We start from the raw sequence: 20,772 nt of genomic DNA, 5'->3' as shown, positions 1-20,772 counted from the left end.
CTGTTTGTGCAGCCACGTAGAAATAAATGGTTTAAACCATGGAGGTGGGAATCGTTTCAATTGGATGTTTTGATTTTCTTTTTTTACCACTGTAAAACATTTACCACTTATCTTTACATTTACATTTAAGTCATTTAGCAGACGCTCTTATCCAGAGCGACTTACAAATTGGTGCATTCACCTTATGATATCCAGTGGAACAACCACTTTACAATAGTGCATCTAACTCTTTTAAGGGGGGGGGGGGGGGGGGGGTTAGGAGGATTACTTTATCCTATCCTAGGTATTCCTTAAAGAGGTGGGGTTTCAGGTGTCTCCGGAAGGTGGTGATTGACTCCGCTGACCTGGCGTCGTGAGGGAGTTTGTTCCACCATTGGGGTGCCAGAGCAGCGAACAGTTTTGACTGGGCTGAGCGGGAACTGTACTTCCTCAGAGGTAGGGAGGCGAGCAGGCCAGAGGTGGATGAACGCAGTGCCCTTGTTTGGGTGTAGGGCCTGATCAGAGCCTGAAGGTACGGAGGTGCCGTTCCCCTCACAGCTCCGTAGGCAAGCACCATGGTCTTGTAGCGGATGCGAGCTTCAACTGGAAGCCAGTGGAGAGAGCGGAGGAGCGGGGTGACGTGAGAGAACTTGGGAAGGTTGAACACCAGACGGGCTGCGGCGTTCTGGATGAGTTGTAGGGGTTTAATGGCACAGGCAGGGAGCCCAGCCAACAGCGAGTTGCAGTAATCCAGACGGGAGATGACAAGTGCCTGGATTAGGACCTGCGCCGCTTCCTGTGTGAGGCAGGGTCGTACTCTGCGAATGTTGTAGAGCATGAACCTACAGGAACGGGTCACCGCCTTGATGTGAGTTGAGAACGACAGGGTGTTGTCCAGGATCACGCCAAGGTTCTTAGCGCTCTGGGAGGAGGACACAATGGAGTTGTCAACCGTGATGGCGAGATCATGGAACGGGCAGTCCTTCCTTCTTTATTTAGATCTTTGGTTGCATTTAGGGGAGCTATTGTCTCATTCTGGGAAAAAGTCAAGGGTGTGAATACTTTCTGAAGGCACTGTAAGTGCCCTAGATTGCAGCAGAATCATCATCTATCAGGGAATCAATTCAAATGATTCTATCCACCTCGCCAAAGAACACGCGGGCTGGGCTACAAGACTTGGCCGGGGCAATTTTCCTTAGATTTGTTTCACACAGCTGCAAATGCCCCGTGTGCATTCATTGGCTGTTACACTGAAGAGTTCTCTCTCCCCTGTTGCCTGACTATTACAGCATGTCAAGATTTCCCATTTCAGAGCCGTCCGTCCACAGAAATGGCCCCATTTTCAGTTTGTCGTGTCTGCCCATTTCCAACACTAATAACAGCATGGTTCCATCCGGAGAGTGAGGGAGGCGGCTATTCTGAATGCCTGCTAGGGGAAGAAAACTGCTTAATGGCCGGAGCGATGCCTTTTGATTGTCAATAGAAATAAATAACTTTTGGGATGCTTCCTTTTCATTTGTACTCATTCCCGCTGATGTCCTTGACAGAGCGACCATTTGCATGTGATAATAGCTTTGCGTTTGGAGACCTGTCGTTTTGAAAAGGCTTCCATCCACATCGGCAACCAGTTACGGCACCATATCATGAAAACAAACGTGTGCGCCGAGATACACACACACACACACGTCCAAAACCACTCTCTGTAAGTGACTAACACACACACTGCAAATGTCGTCGCCCCCACCACCACACACACACACTTTTATCCGCATTGTCAAAAGCGTTTTTGTGTGAAAGTGCATTTTTTTGGGGACATGCGTTCATTTATGTCTGAGCTGTCAGATTGGGACTGAGGCTTGTTTGGTTTTGCTTTTGACACAAGACCGGAGATGAAAGGAGAGGGAGAGGAAAAAATAGGGAGGAAATGGAGATGTAGAAAAATTAGAAAAGGAAGGAGATGAGAGAAAAGAGGGAGAGTCGAGGAAGAGAAAAGCATGAGAGGAGAATAGACTATCCGAAGTTATCCCAGATAAAAGACAGCTATAGTCCAGGGATCATCAACTAGATTCAGCTGCGGGATGATTTTTTGTCTTGAGCGGTGGTTAGGGGCCTGGGAAATAATTACAAATAATTTGTGGACTGCTAATTGACCGCAAGAAGCCCAAACAGATATAGCATTTGACTAGAACATAATCATTTCAAACCTTGCTTACATCTCTCTATTAAGCGTGGGAATACTTTGGAACAGATTTCCAAAATCTTAATCACTTGGAGCTGATTTGATGGTGTTTTTACAGTCTTATGTCCAACATTAACACCCCCAAAAACAGAATAAAATCCTGCTATAGACCGGGCTAGGTCTAATTGCTGACCTCATCCACTTGTGAGTCTGTTACAGCTGGAACTGAGAACTCCAGCAGTCAGTCAGCCCCTCTCGCTCTATTCTCAGCGCTCTCTTAATCAGCAGCAAACTCCTACATTGCAAGGCAGCCGCCAAAGCACTGTGCTGTTGAGTATAATCTCACCGAGCACTACTGGAGTGAATATTGTACTTGAGCTAAAGGAAGAATTGAACTTCCAAGCTAGAGAGAGAAGCAGATTTCACTTCTGTCTGAGACACGGGAGACTAAGTGTTTTACTGCTCTGTACTTCTCTTTGAAACACCTGCAATAAGTTTATTTGCTTTTTATTTCTCTCTATTTTTAGAGAGGCGATGGTCTGTAGATGAAGTTTGCCAAAGGTGTCAACCATCTTTTATTCCCCATACCATGCCCATGACACAGCCAAGTCCCCTCACCATGAGCCTAGCGTCCATACCAGATTTAATTTCTTAACACCTGTTGATCATGTCCAGATCACATCACCAGGTCAACCACCTGCCCCGGTCTCCATCACATCTTTCCATCATAGCCTTTAATTTGCACTCTGGCACTGAGTCGGTATCTAGTGACACCTGTTCATCATGTCCCTCATAACACCTGTCGGTCATGTCCAGACCACATTATCAGACCGTCACCAGGCCCGCTTTCCATCACATCATCATCATCACACCCCTTCAGTCCATCATGTTGAAGGTCTGACGGTGGCCTTTAACTTATCTGCTGTGGATGCTAGCCTCGTGTGTCTGAGTCTGTAGGGAGTAGCGAGTGAGGGCGCTGCATAATTTGATTCCTCCATCATATTCACATTAGTCATGACACAGACCCTGGACCCCTCTGAGGTGTCAGCCTTGTGATACTTTATATGTGCCACGTGTTACGCAACTCTGTGTGTCCTCGCGCTCCCAATCCGTGTGACTTGGCAGTGTCTCCCGGGCGTTTCACTCCTTTCTGGAGATTGGAATTCGTGTTGCAACAGTTGCAAATCACCCACTACACTCCTCTCCTTCCCTCCTTCTTTCCGTTCATTTCAACTCTGTAGATTTTCTCTTGAAGCGTGAATCATTTATATTTCATCCTTAACACAGGCAAGACAAGATTACATAAAAATTAAAAGGGGAAAGTTCCTCTCTTTTAAAGGCTGATTTTGAAAGCTTAATAACATCGTCGCTTCCAGTTACTCTCCCCCCCGCTCTTTGTGCTTCTCTCACTTTCTGCCTCTCTTTCTCCCCATCTTGCTCTGCCTCTATTTTTCTTTCTCCCCCTCTGCCACTCTCACTTGCTGCACTTAAATCCCAGGGCTACAGCGGCGGGATCACCTGTGTGTTTTCTACCAGCCTACGCAGCCTTCCTGACACCAACACAGCTCTTAACACCAATGAAGAGTAGTGTTCAGCATTGCTCCTGATGCTGCGATCAACACTGACACACTGTCCTCCATATTAAACGCTACGAAAAGGCCTTGCAATGCACGAAGACCCGATAGACTGGCAAAACCAGATGGTCAATCACACTTAATATAGCTATCACAACATTATCCAGTGATCTCATAATATCAGCACATGACCATAATGTATTCGCTCCTTCCCTTTTTTATAAACATTCTAAAAGTTTTGTGGGGTGACTGCTTATCACACGTTTAGTGTGAAATGTGCTTTACCAGTAAGGGATTATCACTGATTAAGGGCTGGTGTTAAGTAACGCTAACATTTATACACTAATAACCACCTGCTCTGCAGGGTGAGACATTTTTATATGCCAATGTAACACTAACCTACATGTAAGTCATCAGCGCTCCAGTTCAAAGCATTCGCACCCCATGCTGTGACTATTTCTGTACCCCGTCATAAGCTGTGACCTGGTCTCCATTTCAGACATTCAAAGGGCTGGGCTCTAGGAGCACTGTGTGTGTGTGTGTGCTTTGAAGAGTTGGTAGGGTGTGTGTTCCAGGATAGAGATGTTGGTCATAACTGGTGTCCTGTTCTCAGGTTGTCTTATATTCTTAGGATCACATACAGCCTGTCAGTGGCCTTGTTAGCTGCCTTTAATGGGCTGAAACATGCAGGGAACGCAGCCGCATTGAGTTGGCAGTGTGTTTACAGATGGGTCTGTGTGTGCATAGTTGTGCGTGGAGACGGGGCTGTGTGTGTGTGTCTGCAGGGTTAGGTGTGTGTCTGCAGGGTTAGGTGTGTGTTTGGGGAGACGTATGTAGAGTTATGTGTGTGTGCGCACTGTTGGCACACTGATGTAGTCATCTGCCTGGCCGCATGCTGTGCTTCAGCTGATAGGACAGAGTTTAAAGCCATGGCTATGACACCTCGTCTTCCCGTCCTCTCTTGTTTCGTTCTTTCCCTTGCTCTTTATTTCCCCCTCTCTCCCCCTCCTCCTCTGTACCTTAGAGGGTCCATCAGCAAAATAAGAGGGTAGAGAGAGGGAGAAGAGGCTGAGCGAGAGGACAGGGGGATAAAGATGTGCTGTGATGGGAAGAAGGGTGGTGGGGAGAGGTGCCTTTAATGGTCCGTATCACAGCCCCCTTTAACAGACTGGATTACTGCTCCTTTGTGTGCTGGGAGCTCACTACCTCAGGGGGTCCGCTAGCCCCACCACACACCACACACACACACCCCCGCTGTCACTATTGGCCTGGGCAACTGGAAAAAGGCACAGCACTGATTAAATCAGCTGGCTAACAAGGAGAGAGAGGGGGAGGGCGGGAGAGGGGAGATGTTTAGAGAGACGAAAGGTAAGGGATTTTAGGACTAAAGGGGATAAGATTAGAAGCAGAGGCCTAGATGTGGAGAGACAGGTTGAAAAGGAGGGGGAATTTATACACTGAAAATATACACACCATGCAACAATTTCAAAAACGTTACTTAGTTCAAATAATATATCAGCCCATTGAAATAAATTCATTAGGCCCTAAAATCTATGGATTTTACATACATGAAAACCAGTCAGTATCTGACGTGACCACCATTTGCCTGATGCAGCGTGACATCTCCTTCACATAGAGTTGATCAGGCTGTTGATTGTGGCCTGTGGAATGTTGTCCCACTCTTCAGTGTCTATGCGAAGTAGCTGGAGATTTGGCGGGAACTGGAACAGAAATGCTCAGTGGGTGGCATGTGAGTATGCAGATCATGGAAGAACTGGGACATTTTCAGCTTCCAGGAATTGTGTACGGATCCTTGCGACATGGGGCTGTGCATTATCATGCTGAAACATTAGGTGATGGCGGCGGATGAATGGCACGACAGTGGGCCTCAGGATCTCGTCACGGTATGTCTGTGCATTCAAATTTGCCATCGTTGTCCGCAGCGGTCTAAGGCACTGCATCTGTGCAAGAGGCATCACTACAGTCCCTGGTTCGAATCCAGGCTGTATCACGTCCGGCCGTGATTGGGAGTCCCATAGGGCGGCACACAATTGGCCCAGCGTCGTCCGGGTTTGGCCGGGGTAGGCCGTCATTGTAATTAAGAATTTGTTCTTAACTGACTTGCCAAGTTAAATAAACATTTCAAAATTATATATATATACACACACTTACCATAACCCCACCGCTATCATGGGGCACTCTGTTCACAATGTTGGCATCAGAAAACCGCTCGCCCAAACGACGCTATAAATGCTGTCTGCCATCTGCCAGGTACAGTTGAAACCGGGATTCTCCCATGAAGTGCACACTTCTCCAGCGTACCAGTGGCCTTCGAAGGTGAGCATTTGCCCACTTAAGTTGGTTACGACGCGGAACTGTAGTCAGGTGAAGACCTTCCGCTCAGGTGAAAAAGCCGGATGTGGAGGTCCTGGGCTGGCGTTGTTACACGTGGTCTGCTGTTGTGAGGGCGGTTTACACGTACTGCCAAATTCTCTAAAACGACGTAGAGAAATGAACATTCAATTTTCTGGCAACAGCTCTGGTGGACATTCCTGCAGTCAGCATGCCAATTGCACGCTCCCTCAAACCTTGCGACATTTGTGGCGATGTGATACAACTGCACATTTTAGAGTGGCCTTTTATTGTCCCCAGCAGAAGGTGCACCTGTGTAATGATCATGCTGTTTAATCAGCTTCTTGATATGCTACACCTGTCAAGTAGATGGATTGTCTTGGCAAAGGAGAAATGCTTACTAACATGGATGTTAACACATTTGTGCAATGTTCTTTATCTCATGAAACATGGGACCAACTCGTTTGTATTTTTGTTCAGTATAGATACAGTAGTGAGATAGATGGGTAAATGAGTCATACTTCTCTCCAAGTGTTCAGAGTCACTGTGTCATTATTTGCAGTTAAGAGAGACACCCATCCCCTCACTTTGATAAGGAGAAGCCCACGCCTTGTTCTTCTGACACACGCACCTCATTCCCTGTCACTTTCTTTTATTGCCTGGTGTCTAATGACTGTAAATCTAGTCGCTGTGTGATTGCTATTTCAGTCCTATGGATTTTGATCCACACACAAGGTGGCAAGCTGAGAATGAGCAGGTCAATTGAAAGGGTCTTTGACTGTCCAAAGTGCTTAATTAAAGTAGCAGACAAATGTAAACACTGAGCTAATTATGATTAGCCTTAATTAGCTGTCCCTCTGATCTTAATTGCTTTTGAATAAAGCTGACCTCTCTGTGTGCGAGAGAGTTGCACACGTGATGTGAATGCAGGGTATGCGTTTATGTTCCCTGTTGCATTAAATGCTGTATTTATGTTCTGCTTGTGCGTGTCTATGGCTTGAATGTGTCCCCTCTAGAGGGAGCTTGTTGTTTCTCATGCGTAGAATAACATAGTATAACGTGTGTGTGTTCTCCTCTCCCAGGCCCTCTTGGACACAGTGGTACAGAGGAGTGAAGGCTACAGCGTGGACCGCTTGGAGAGACTCTTCTCTCTCCTCAGTCAGTGCATCTACCAACACCGACTGGACTACGACAAGACACGGCTACAGGAGGTTAGACGGACACACGCGTAGCTAGACACACAGACAACAACGTATTTGGCCCTCCAAATGCGGTGGATGTGTGCTTGGTTCCTGAAAACTAATGTGGAGTTTGAAGGCTATTACAGGAGTGAATGTAGTAATGACTGTAGCACACTGAGTTTGTCAGACAATGTGTCAGAGGGAGTAGCCAGTGTTGTCGTATTAACTAGAGGCTTATAGCGATGTCTCTGGCTAGTGCCGTCAGTGGAGAGCGGGGGTGCTGCTTTGGACACACAGGCTGGTCAGCCGCTGGAGAGCGGAGGGTTGTTTGTATGCCTGGTCAGTGTTGGTATTTCTCCTGTAGGGCTGGGCGGTATACCGTATTTTATGATATACCAGTATTGATGCAGGGACCGGTTTGGGTTTTTACTTTACCTTCTATACCGGTATTTGAATGTTTGGTTTGTTAAATGTGATACGCCATGTGTAATGTCCATTTTTATAGTTTAACTTCGCTACTTGAGTCATCTCTCTCCGCGCCACTTTCCACACAGACCAAGCCACGCCCCCTGTCACTCAAGGAGCGCATTTAATATTCCTCAACCACGAGACACTTGCGTTCAGTCTGCATGGTCAATGCAGCAATGTTTTCACTTTGCTTCTTAATATAAATCCACTAGCGTTCTATAATAACACTATTAGTTTGTTTCTTTTCTTAGCAAGTTCACGCTAATAAATGTACTGAGTAAGAGCAAACGTAGCCAGCTAATACAGCCTGATAATACCGGTGATGGTGTCGACCTAAATCAGCATGTTTGTGCAACAGTATCTTCTAAATCAAAGAGGAATATGTTAGCTACATGAAGTAGCTAAGAGAAAACACACAATGTAGCCAAAGGTTATAGGGTCCCCTAGGAAACTCTTATCATCACCTTAGTTCCTACCCTGTCACAATAACTCCTTCCTGGCATTTTAATTCGTTGTCATCTCAAACAACACTGTATTCAAAGTGCCCACTATTATATTCTAACTACAGTGGGGAGAACAAGTATTTGATACACTACCGATATTGCAGATTTTCCTACTTACAAAGCATGTAGAGGTCTGTAATTTTTATCATAGGTACACTTCAACTGTGAGAGACAGAATCTAAAACAAAAATCCAGAAAATCACATTGTATGATTTTTAAGTAATTAATTTGCATATTATTGCATGACATAAGTATTTGATACATCAGAAAAGCAGAGCTTAATATTTGGTACAGAAACCTTTGTTTGCAATTACAGAGATCTTACGTTTCCTGTAGTTCTTGACCAGGTTTGCACACACTGCAGCAGGGATTTTGGCCCACTCCTCCATACAGACCTTCTCCAGATCCTTCAGGTTTCGTGGCTGTCGCTGGGCAATACGGACTTTTAGCTCCCTCCAAAGATTTTCTATTGGGTTCAGGTCTGGAGACTGGCTAGGCCACTCCAGGACCTTGAGATGCTTCTTACGGAGCCCCTCCTTAGTTGCCCTGGCTGTGTGTTTCGGGTCGTTGTCATGCTGGAAGACCCAGCCACAACCCATCTTCAATGCTCTTACTGAGGGAAGGAGGTTGTTGGCCAAGATCTCGCGATACATGGCCCCATCCATCCTCCCCTCAATACGGTGCAGTCGTCCTGTCCCCTTTGCAGAAAAGCATCCCCAAAGAATGATGTTTCCACCTCCATGCTTCACGGTTGGGATGGTGTTCTTGGGGTTGTACTCATCCTTCTTCTTCCTCCAAACACTGCGAGTGGAGTTTTGACCAAAAAGCTCTATTTTTGTCTCATCAGACCACATGACCTTCTCCCATTCCTCCTCTGGATCATCCAGATGGTCATTGGCTAACTTCAGACGGGCCTGGACATGCGCTGGCTTGAGCAGGGGGACCTTGCGTGCGCTGCAGTATTTTAATCCATGACGGCGTAGTGTGTTACAAATGGTTTTCTTTGAGACTGTGGTCCCATCTCTCTTCAGGTTATTGACCAGGTCCTGCCGTGTAGTTCTGGGCTGATCCCTCACCTTCCTCATGATCATTGATGCCCCACGAGGTGAGATCTTGCAGACCAAGGGTGATTGACCGTCATCTTGAACTTCTTCCATTTTCTAATAATTGCGCCAACAGTTGTTGCCTTCTCACCAAGCTGCTTGCCTATTGTCTTGTAGCCCATCCCAGCCTTGTGCAGGTCTACAATTTTATCCCTGATGTCCTTACACAGCTCTCTGGTCTTGGCCATTGTGGAGAGGTTGGAGTCTGTTTGATAGAGTGTGTGGACAAGTGTCTTTTATACAGGTAACGAGTTCAAACAGGTGCAGTTAATACAGATAATGAGTGGAGAACAGGAGGGCTTCTTAAAGAAAAACTAACAGGTCTGTGAGAGCCGGAATTCTTACTGGTTGGTAGGTGATCAAATACTTATGTCATGCAATAAAATGCAAATTAATTACTTAAAAATCATACAATATGTTTTTCTGGATTTTTGTTTTAGATTCCGTCTCTCACAGTCGAAGTGTAACTATGATAAAAATGACAGACCTCTACATGCTTTTTAAGTAGGAAAACCTGCAAAATCGGCAGTGTATCAAATACTTGTTCTCCCCACTGTATATAATTCGAATAGTCATTCTATTTCCATGATTCCAACAGTTTTGCTCTAATTCGCAACATTTGGTTAAAAATAAGTCCTAGATTATTTGCCCATATCGTGCAGCCCTACGTGGCAGTGTGGAAATTCTCAATTGAGCAGTGGTGTAAAAGTACTAAAGTAAAAAAAATTGGTATCGGTACTTTACTAATATTTGACAGTTTTTACTTTTACTTCACTACATTCTTGCTAAGCATGTTGAATGCTTAGCAAGACAGGAATATGGTCCAATTCATGCACTTGTCAAGAGAACATCCCTGGTCATCCCCTGCCTCTGATCTGAAGGACTCACTAAACACACATGCTTTGTTTGTAAATGATGTTGAGTGTTGGAGTGTGCCCCTGACTATCCGTAAATAAAAAAACTAGAAAATGGTGCCATCTGGTTTGCTTAATATAAGGAATATGAAATTACTTTTACTTTTGATACTTAAGTATTCAGTATTGTCATACTTGAGTATTCATACTCAAGTATGACAATTGGGTACTTTTTCCACCACTGCAATTGAATGCAGGAAATGCAGAAATGATAAAAGTGCTGAAATTTGTTTTGGTTGAAGTTGAATTGAACAGTATAAAACAATCAGAATGGAGGAAGACATCACTTAGAATGTATGTGTTGGCACCCTAGGATCACTCACTACTCATAAAGCAGATGTAGAACATTAATTATTCAAAAACTAAAAAATACCGTCCAATTTCTTTTAAATACCGTGATATAATATTTTGGCCATATCGCCCAGCCCTACTGTCCAGGGAGCGTGAGCAGAGGAAAATTAAATGCCAACACTTTAATTTTAGGCCAAAGTGTTGGTATTCCTGACTCCATATGGTCATGACTCATATAATGCCTGTTGAGAGCACAATCGGGAATACCAACACTTTGTATTTTTATAAATGAAAACACAGTATTACTCAACAACAACACTTAAATAAAGTGCAATGTGCGTGTGAAATCCATATGTAAACATGGCTCAGACATTGTATAGGCCTATGCTATAATGTTTTGGTACAAAGAGAAAGGGGACGTGTCTGCAGTGCGGTACTTCTCATTTCCCACACCGGGGTAATGTGATGGGCTGTCACTGTCAAGCAGCTTTCTGTAGTAAGCACAACACATGGTGCATTGGCCAATTCTTTGACAACATTTTCTTTAGATTGCTTCTATAGAGCAGATACTACCGATTTGTTGAAATGGGTGCGAGGGCGAAATTCGTAAAGTGACCACTTTCACGAGGTGCTAAATCCCCGTATTCTTCTCAACCCCTGAGAATGGGCGCATAGCCATGGCTATAAACATACCTATTGCTCTTCTTTGGCCCAGTCAAAAGGGTTGCTTGAATGCAGAGGGGAGATGTTTTTTTGTTAGCGTAAATGTGTCAACATGTCTGAGGTGTTGGCAGCTGAATAGGCTATTCTCATTGAGCAGTGGAGACATACTCTCTCTGTCCATCGTCGTTATAATCTACTGGGAAGCCAAAATGTTCCCAAACTGGAAATGTAAACGATGGAGAATCCTACTGGTTGCTCCACCCCACCACTCGCCGTCGTACAGAACTAGTTCCCGGCTGCGCCTCACAATAGTACAGTTTGAATTGAAATGCTGCAATTAAGGTTAGAATTTTGATTACAACGTGCACATAGGCTCTAGTTTTAACGGAATAGCTTGTAAAATAATGTTTTTTTCCCCCAGCTCAGATTCACTCAAGAGGCATACAACGCAGCATAGCCTACAGGCCAAGTGTATTCATTCGGGTTCACGGTGCGGACCAAACAGTTCGGTACGAATACGTGTACCGTTATACCCCTAACAGAGACCCACACAAACGCAGACACACACTAGCCCTTTAGAATGCACTTAGTTACTTTCTGTTGGTAAAATATGTCTGTCTTCCCTCATCTTGTATGTGCTTGGCAGGGCATGGGGAAACAGAATGAAATGCAACATGTTGTATAAGAGCTTTCCTCTGGTGTTCCTAAAAGACATGCTATAGCGCTCTAGTCTCCAGCTGTGGTCTGACTACTACCTTTCCCCAGTTTGAATGTTCTCTGATGTTCTGGAGAAGTGAGGCGGGGGAGAAGGGGAGATTTGAGTGCACACTGCGCATTGATGTCCAGCGTTAGCCTGCCTCAACTTCTGACAGTAAAGCGTGTGTGTGTGTGTGTCAGAGCTGGTGGTCATTGTTAGTGGCAAGCTGTGGGGAGCGTACAGTTCAGTCTGTACGCTACGGAAGGTAAAACTGTTGCATGGGCTAAAGTAAACACTGCGTGTCTTCGCTAGCGAGCGAAGCGTGTGTCAGTGACAGGGTGCGAGAACTTTAAGCCACATTCTATAGAGCTGAGCTGAGAGAAGCAGGGGGTCTTTCCGATGCCTCAGAAAACGGGTGTTAAAAGCAGGCAAGCCTGATGACATACAAAATCTGTGATTTTTTTCTTTCTTCTCAGATGCAGTGTGAATGGGTTGACAACACTGAGTATACCAAACATTAGGAACACCTTCCTAATCGTGAGTTAAATCGCAGAACAGCCTCAGTTCGTCGGGGTATGGACTCTACAAGGCGTTGAAAGCGTTCCACAGGGATGCTGGCCCAAGTTGACTCCAATGCTTCCCACAGTTGTCAAGTTGGGCGGTGGACCCTTTTTCTTTCTTACTCCTTTTACTCCCCAATTTCCTGGTATCCAATTGGTAGTTAGTCCTGTCCCATCGCTGCAACTCCCGTACGGACTCGGAGGAGTGAAGGTCGAGAGCCGTGCATACTCAGAAACACAACCCAACCAAGTCGCACTGCTTCTTGACACAACGCCCGCTTAACCCGGGAAGCCAGCCGCACGCACCAATGTGTCGGAGAAAACACTGTACACCTGGCGATTGCGGCCGGCCTGCCACAGGAGTCGCTAGTGCGTGATGGGAAAGGAACATCCCTGCCGGCCAAACCCTCCCCTAACCCGGACGACGCTGGGCCAATTGTGCGCCGCCCCATGGGTCACCAGTGCCTTAGACCACTGCGCCGCTCGGGAGGCCCTAGGGTGGTGGACCACTCTTGATACACACGTGAAACCCAGCAACGTTGTAGTTCTTGACACAAACTGGTGCGCCTGGCACCTCCTACCAGAGACCCCATTCAAGGGCACTTACATAATCTTTCTTGCCCATTCACCCTCTGAATGGCATATATATATACACACACACAATCCATGTCTCAAGTGTCTCTAGGCTTAAAAATCCTTTAACCTCTCTCCTTCCCTTCATCTACACTGATTGAAGTGGATTTAACAAGTGACATCAATAAGGGATCATAGACTGACAAGGTGAAAGCTGTCATGGAAAGAGCGGGTGTTCTTAATGTTTTGTACACTCAGTTTATATCAGAACTCACATTCTTCACCGTGTTGACTAACCTTTTTAGCATATGCCTATTTTGGCGTGCTTGGCATCAACATTTGAATGAATTGAGCATCTGTTAGCAAGTTTGTGTTTTCAATGGTAATATTCAAGGTATAATTGTGTATTCAGATGTAAAGCATGTGCTACATACAGTATTTTCTGACCTGTTTGTTTTGATGCTTTTGTTTTTCAGGAGATGGAGAGGAAAGTCCAGAATTTCATTACATTCCTGTGAGACAGCCAGGTTTACCCTGAACACCCTGAACACACACACACACACACACACACACACACACACACACACACACACACACACACACACACACACACACACACACACAAGCCTTTGAGCCAAGTACTTACACACAGAGCAAATATAGAGCCCTGGTCTTAACATGGACGACAGAACGGGGAGAAAGAGGAGACTTTTCTATGGTGCTATAGTCTCAGGTACCCTGGTCGGACCCAAATCCAGTCTACAACCAAACAGACTCCTGGACACGCACACACGAACGGTGAAACGGGCATTCCTGGTGCTATTCAGGTGCTATCCTAATCCTTGCTGCCGGTGGGAGTAACTCGGAAACTAACCAACAAAACAGATTGGGTGATGTCATATCTCAACGACGGCCTACTTTTAAACTGGCCGTACGCAAACTACATATGTGCTTCGTTATGCACACACAGTAATCCCATTCACAGATTGTCACCAGCAGTGCGAGGATGTGCAGTTAGCTTGGAGGTTGAGACAGTCTCCTGTCTTGTCACCATTGCTGAGCCCATGTCATCTCTCAGTAAGCTAGTGAATCAAGATTATAGGCCAGTCATCTCATAGATACAACAGCTTACAGATCATACTTAGTCATTAAACCAGCTTGGTTTGAATAGCATCTGGATCTAATCATTTTTTTTATTTTTTATTGATATGGATCTTATAACCACCGTTCTCGCTCCAAACATTGTCCAATGTTCATTGAAATGTTTTTAACATGACTATACTGTAGGGTAAAGTTGGCACTGCTGAGCTAGAATCAATTGCCAGCATGTACATGCATTACAAAAACATCAAATCCCCATTAATAAGGGTGTTACTGAAATGCATCAACGGGAACTGAGGAAGCATTTGTTCGAGGTTTGCAGTGAACATCAAAATAACATTCATTGACAAGACTCTTATCACAGTCGTAGCAAACAGATTGACGTGCTGCTTGTGGTAGCTGAATCACAGTTCTGTCTAATTCTGTGTAAAAAAAAAAAAAATATTCCACACAAGCTGTGCCCTGCTAATTTTTATTTCCTGTCAATCCACACCTAACTAGAAGCAATTCAAATTAAATTGGACACCTTTTTGTAGTTCGCACTGCCTAGCATGTGCCTTATTTAACCCCCAATTAACTTTCATAAAGAACAGCTGTTAAGGTTTTTAATCGACTGCTCTGTTCCATGTAATGCAGTATAGTGAGCTGGATGTAGAAGTTCCCCTTAAACTAACCACATACAGTGGGGCAAAAAAGTATTTAGTCAGCCACCAATTGTGCAAGTTCTCCCACTTAAAAAGATGAGAGAGGCCTGTAATTTTCATCATAGGTACACTTCAACTATGACAGACAAAATGAGAAAAAAAAATCCAGAAAATCACATTGTAGGATTTTTTATGAATTTATTTGCAAATTATGGTGGAAAATAAGTATTTGGTCACCTACAAACAAGCAAGATTTCTGGCTCTCACAGACCTGTAACTTCTTATTTAAGAGGCTCCTCTGTCCTCCACTCGTTACCTGTATTAATGGCACCTGTTTGAACTTGTTATCAGTATAAAAGACACCTGTCCACAACCTCAAACAGTCACACTCCAAACTCCACTATGGCCAAGACCAAAGAGCTGTCAAAGGACACCAGAAACAAAATTGTAGACCTGCACCAGGCTGGGAAGACTGAATCTGCAATAGGTAAGCGCTTGGTTTGAAGAAATCAACGGTGGGAGCAATTATTAGGACATGGAAGACATACAAGACCACTGATAATCTCCCTCGATCTGGGGCTCCACGCAAGATCTCACCCCGTAGGGTCAAAATGATCACAAGAAAGGTGAGCAAAAATCCCAGAACCACACGGGGGGACCTAGTGAATGACCTGCAGAGAGCTGGGACCAAAGTAACAAAGCCTACCATCAGTAACACACTACGCCGCCAGGGACTCAAATCCTGCAGTGCCAGACGTGTCCCCCTGCTTAAGCCAGTACATGTCCAGGCCCGTCTGAAGTTTGCTAGAGAGCATTTATATGATCCAGAAGAAGATTGGGAGAATGTCATATGGTCAGATGAAACCAAAATATAACTTTTTGGTAAAAACTCAACTCGTCGTGTTTGGAGGACAAAAAATGCTGAGTTGCATCCAAAGAACACCATACCTACTGTGAAGCATGGGGGTGGAAACATCATGCTTTGGGGCTGTTTTTCTGCAAAGGGACCAGGACGACTGATCCGTGTAAAGGACAGAATGAATGGGGCCATGTATCGTGACATTTTTGAGTGAAAACCTCCTTCCATCAGCAAGGGCATTGAAGATGAAACGTGGCTGGGTCTTTCAGCATGACAATGATCCCAAACACACCGCCCGGGCAACGAAGGAGTGGCTTCGTAAGAAGCATTTCAAGGTCCTGGAGTGGCCTAGCCAGTCTCCAGATCTCAACCCCATAGAAAATCTTTGGAGGGAGTTGAAAGTCCGTGTTGCCCAGCAACAGCCCCAAAACATCACTGCTCTAGAGGAGATCTGCATGGAGGAATGGGCCAAAATACCAGCAACAGTGTGTGAAAACCTTGTGAAGACTTACAGAAAACGTTTGACCTCTGTCATTGCCAACAAAGGGTACATAACAAAGTATTGAGATAAACTTTTGTTATTGACCAAATACTTATTTTCCACCATAATTTGCAAATAAATTCATTAAAAATCCTACAATGTGATTTTCTGGACTTTTTTTTCTCATTTTGTCTGTCATAGTTGAAGTGTACCTATGATGAAAATTACAGGCCTCTCTCATCTTTTTAAGTGGGAGAACTTGCACAATCGGTGGCTGACTAAATACTTTTTTGCCCCACTGTATCTAGGACCAAACTCTCGATCCTAACTTTAACCTTGACTGACCCAGGTCCAGTGGATAGAAGTCACTTCTACAGTAGGAAAGCAGATCTACTTTTAGTCTTTACCTGCCCACATGAGTAAAAAAGGATTTTATCATTACTTTCATGTCAACGGATGCCACAAATGAGTCACAGCAAACGTGGTGCCAATTTTCCCTCAAATGATTGCGTGGCCGTTTTTAGTCGACATAGGAAAACAGATCTTAACTCTATAAAGATATAGATAAGCAACTTACACAGTTGGCTATGTATTATGTTGTGCATTTGATTCATAAAAAAAAAAAAAAAGTTTTTCTATTGTATGATACATTAGAAATGATGTTTTGAATTGTTATTGCATTGATTGTGAAGCTTCTGACCATGAACAAGGCCATTCAAGGCAGTGCCCTGTTGAGGTATAAAACAGCATTCTATTGTTTGTTTATTTTGTTGATGCTTTTGATTGTCTGTCTAGTGGGAGGGGTGTAATTAGCTTTTGCCAGCCCATCCATGTTCACCTTGTGGTAAAGATATGCATTTTTGTTTTTCAACTTTTTCTGGTCTTTCCTTGGCCATGGATGAGTCCATGTTTTGACGAGATGTGGCCAGCCTCAGTCTTTCACATTCACAGCACTGTTAAAAGGTGGACTCCGATATGACACGGTTGCAGAAAGTAAACCGCATAATGGGACAGCTTCCGCAACAACTAAAAGTGTTAAAGCACAAGGCTCATCTTCTCCGCTGTTTTGGTGAAGCAGATACTGTGTGTGAGCGAAGTCTTGCGTCTCGCTCATCTCAATATCTGCGGCAGTGGAATTTCGCTGTCTACCTTTTAATGCCAGGGTTCTCCAGGTCCTGGAGAATACTACTAGGCATGCAGGCTTTTGTTCCAACCAAATCAACTAATCATGGTGTTCTTCAGGCTTGACTACGATTGGTCTGTAACAAAATGCTGTATGCCTAGCCCTGCTTTATGCTGATCCAACCTCACTCCACATCTGCCTTCTCTTGGATTGCCAGGTGAAGATTTAACAATTAAAATAAATATGAACATATGCAAACTAGCATTGGAATACTGCAGATCGAGAGAAACAAAGCTACCTCAGCTTAATTTATTTGAATGCTAATAAGAAACTGTTTTCTGGGCGCACAGTATTTTGCCATGTTCCAAACTATTGTCGCAACACTCAGTACAAGTTCTGTGGTTGCTGCGGTAACCCAACAGTTTGGTTGGTTCTCACCTTTTTCAGTTTTTTTTGTCTTTATTGCATTTGAGCCGAGACGAAACATACAGCATTTAATTTCAAGGAAATGTCAAACTGTATATTTCAGTTCTGTAGACCGAGACGTCCTAAGATTGCTTTCCTTTCAGATCCCACTACTACACATATTCGCTAGTCTTGTCCATCAAGCCACAATCTCCTTTTTTTTTCATTTGAGGGTGATTGTTTTTGCAGACTTGAATCTCTTTCTCGTGGTGATTTAAATTTGTATTTTATTTATTAACAATTAGACATGTTTTTACATCTATCCATTAAAACAGTATTTTTGTACATTAAACAAATTGGCAATAGTTGTTACTCGGTTTAGTGCTGAAGTGAGGTAGCGGATTAGCATGTATTGGAGATTAAAGAAGTTTACAGGTGTCTCAGGTTTCTTCAGGCTACACATGACCTTTCAACTTTCCTATTTATTCCATTGTGGTGTTTTTTTCTTTAGTTTTGTGGTTATGGACTGTGGGATACTGGATGAGGCTAACGTTGACTTATTGGAATTTTTCAACATCAAAACAATAGCGTGTTGGTAGTGTAAATCTTATTCACGTTGCTGACACAATTTGGCAACCATCTTATAAAATCTGTCCCTTTAACATTTGTTTTTAAGAATTGGGTTTTAAAATGTCATACATTTTTGTCATCCTCTCTTGTCAATACATTTGTCCGTTTGGACAAACAACCAATTTTTGTCTGGTAGTTAAAGATGATTTAGTCCAGTATGCACACAATTTTCCATCACTACTTACTTAGAGTTTCTCTTGTGTGGGATTTATTTAGTAGATTTTGTTTTCGTAGCATCACCATGTTTAATGATTTCTTCTTGAGGTTAAAGTTTATTGAACATCTTCTTCCCCATCAAATGTTACTTTGGTGTAAGTTATTTGAAAGGAAAACTTTTACTGTATTTCTAAAAACTGCTGTGATATACTTGAATAAAGGTACAAATTGTACTTTGTCAAGTTCTTTCATTCCCTCAATACTGGATGACCTTAATTGAGCAGTGTACCTGCCTGTCAAAGGACTGAACATACTCAGTTTGGCTTTGAAACCGATTCCTTTTACTTAGAGGTTGTGAAGAGGTTAGCTATACGCCTCAGAGTTTGATTGCCATGTTAAACAAGAGTGATATTGCTCGGTTCAAAGAACCATTCACTCTACAAGGCTTTATTTATAAGACCGCATCAAGACTGTGGTTCTGACATCCTCTGGCATAATGGCTTGTTTCACTCAAACAAAAACAGTTATCATGGTTCAATAATAACATTTGTTAATTTCTCTATTTGGGGACAGATTTACAGACAAACCTGGGCCAAACTTGCAAACATTAGAACAAGTTTTAAATTGAACCAGTTATAATGTAGCATTCTATCAGATAATGGTCCTTGCTATTCGGGATCCTTGGGAAGTCCCTACCCCCCCCATTTGAAATTTAAAATGGTAAGGGTTATGGTACAGATAGCACAAGACATTTCACCGGATGTATAAATGTGAAGCATCTGGTTGACATTTCCACTCACTACCAAATATGGTGGTGGGAGGAGATGGATTTTGACCGACAAAAACTAGCGTCTAAGAGTGGACAGCGTTTTGTAGAATTTGCTAAAGTTTAAAAAAGAATGGCTTTAGGAGTGAGAATTATTATTGCACACGTGCACGTCAGAGCAGACGTTCCCTAATGGAAATATGGAAATAAATGCTAGAACGAGCTTGGCTGCCCACTATGATTCATTTGCTCCCATTGGAAATGACAGGCTCTGGTCTATCTTGGGTTAGTTATAAAAAATCTTTGGTTATGGTTTAGGTATTCCCAGGTACCTGGATAGCAGTACCCATCAGAACCTGGCACACGTTAGTCCTATGCTTGCTAATCTCACCAAGTGGTAGTGATTATTTCCTGTATCAGCCTATCAAAGCTCAAACTTTTTCTCCACAGACCAATGGCATTTTGTAAAATAGGTCAACCTGGCCACCAGAGGGATATATTTTAACCTCCGAAATCAAGGTTTACTTTTGTTTCCCTTCACTCGGTCTGTCTCAAGTGTATAGTGCCAATATTGCATGATCCTCGCATCCTTGACTAGGCTGCAAACTTGTTCTTGCACAACAATAAAGATGGATGATTATGCAACATGTAAGTGTATATTCGTACATTGTAAAGAATGTCTATAATTGACCACTAATTGGTGGAGTGATGCACTGAGGCGGTAAGCACAGAGACTAAGATATAGCTGTGAGTTCAAATCCCCCGGGGCAAGGTTTTTTGAGAAAGAAACGCTCCACTGTTGGTCCTTGAGTCAAATAATGCATATGTGACAAAGTAGATTATAAAAATGCATATCTAAACGCTGTCTATGTGATATAGTCTATGGAAGCGAAAATGATTTATGTATCAATGCCAGTAGCCTATGTGTTGGTCTGCAAGAGAGACTTCAACAACAAGCTCCCAGTACATCACTGGGGCTAAGCTGCCTGCCATCCAGGACCTCTATACCAGGCAGTGTCAGAGGAAGGCCCTAACAATTGTCAAAGACCCCAGCCACCCCAGTCATAGACTGTTCTCTCTACTACCGCATGGCAAGCGGTACCGGAGTGCCAAGTCTAGGACAAAACGGCTTCTCAACAGTGTTTACCCCCAAGCCACAAGACTCCTGAACAGGTAATCAAATGGCTACCCGGACTATTTGCATTGTGTGCCCCCCCCCCCCCCAACCGCTCTTTTACGCTGCTGCTACTCTCTGTTTATCATATATGCATAGTCACTTTAACTGTACATACTACCTCAATTGGGCTGACTGACCAGTGCTCCCGCACATTGGCTAACTGGGCTTTCTACATTGTGTCCCGCCAACCCCTCTTACACCACTGCTACTCTCTGTTCATCATATGCATAGTCACTTTAACCATATCTACATGTACATACTACCTCAATCAGCCTGACTAACCGGTGTCTGTATGTAGCCCCGCTACTGTATATAGCCTGTCTTTTTACTGTTTTATTTCTTTAGTTACCTATTGTTAACCTAATACCTTTTTTGCACTATTGGTTAGAGCCT

At 43.8% G+C, this 20,772-nt stretch overlaps 1 protein-coding gene across 1 annotated transcript in view; it reads left to right on the top strand.

Annotated features, from left to right (window-relative positions):
- The window catches only part of LOC139556640 (ATPase family AAA domain-containing protein 2B-like), a 128,773-nt gene extending 114,515 nt beyond the window's left edge, over window positions 1-14,258 (top strand). Inside the window, exons 27-28 of the mRNA XM_071370837.1 lie at window positions 7,167-7,295; window positions 13,514-14,258. Coding sequence (XP_071226938.1) covers window positions 7,167-7,295; window positions 13,514-13,555 — 171 coding nt within the window. The 3' untranslated portion in view covers window positions 13,556-14,258. The remainder of the gene's footprint in view (window positions 1-7,166; window positions 7,296-13,513) is intronic.
- The last annotated feature ends 6,514 nt before the right edge of the window (window positions 14,259-20,772 follow it).

This window comes from Salvelinus alpinus, chromosome 27 (genome assembly GCF_045679555.1).
Source record: "Salvelinus alpinus chromosome 27, SLU_Salpinus.1, whole genome shotgun sequence".
NCBI classification, from domain to species: domain Eukaryota; kingdom Metazoa; phylum Chordata; class Actinopteri; order Salmoniformes; family Salmonidae; genus Salvelinus; species Salvelinus alpinus.
This window is presented reverse-complemented; position numbering and strand designations above follow the sequence as displayed.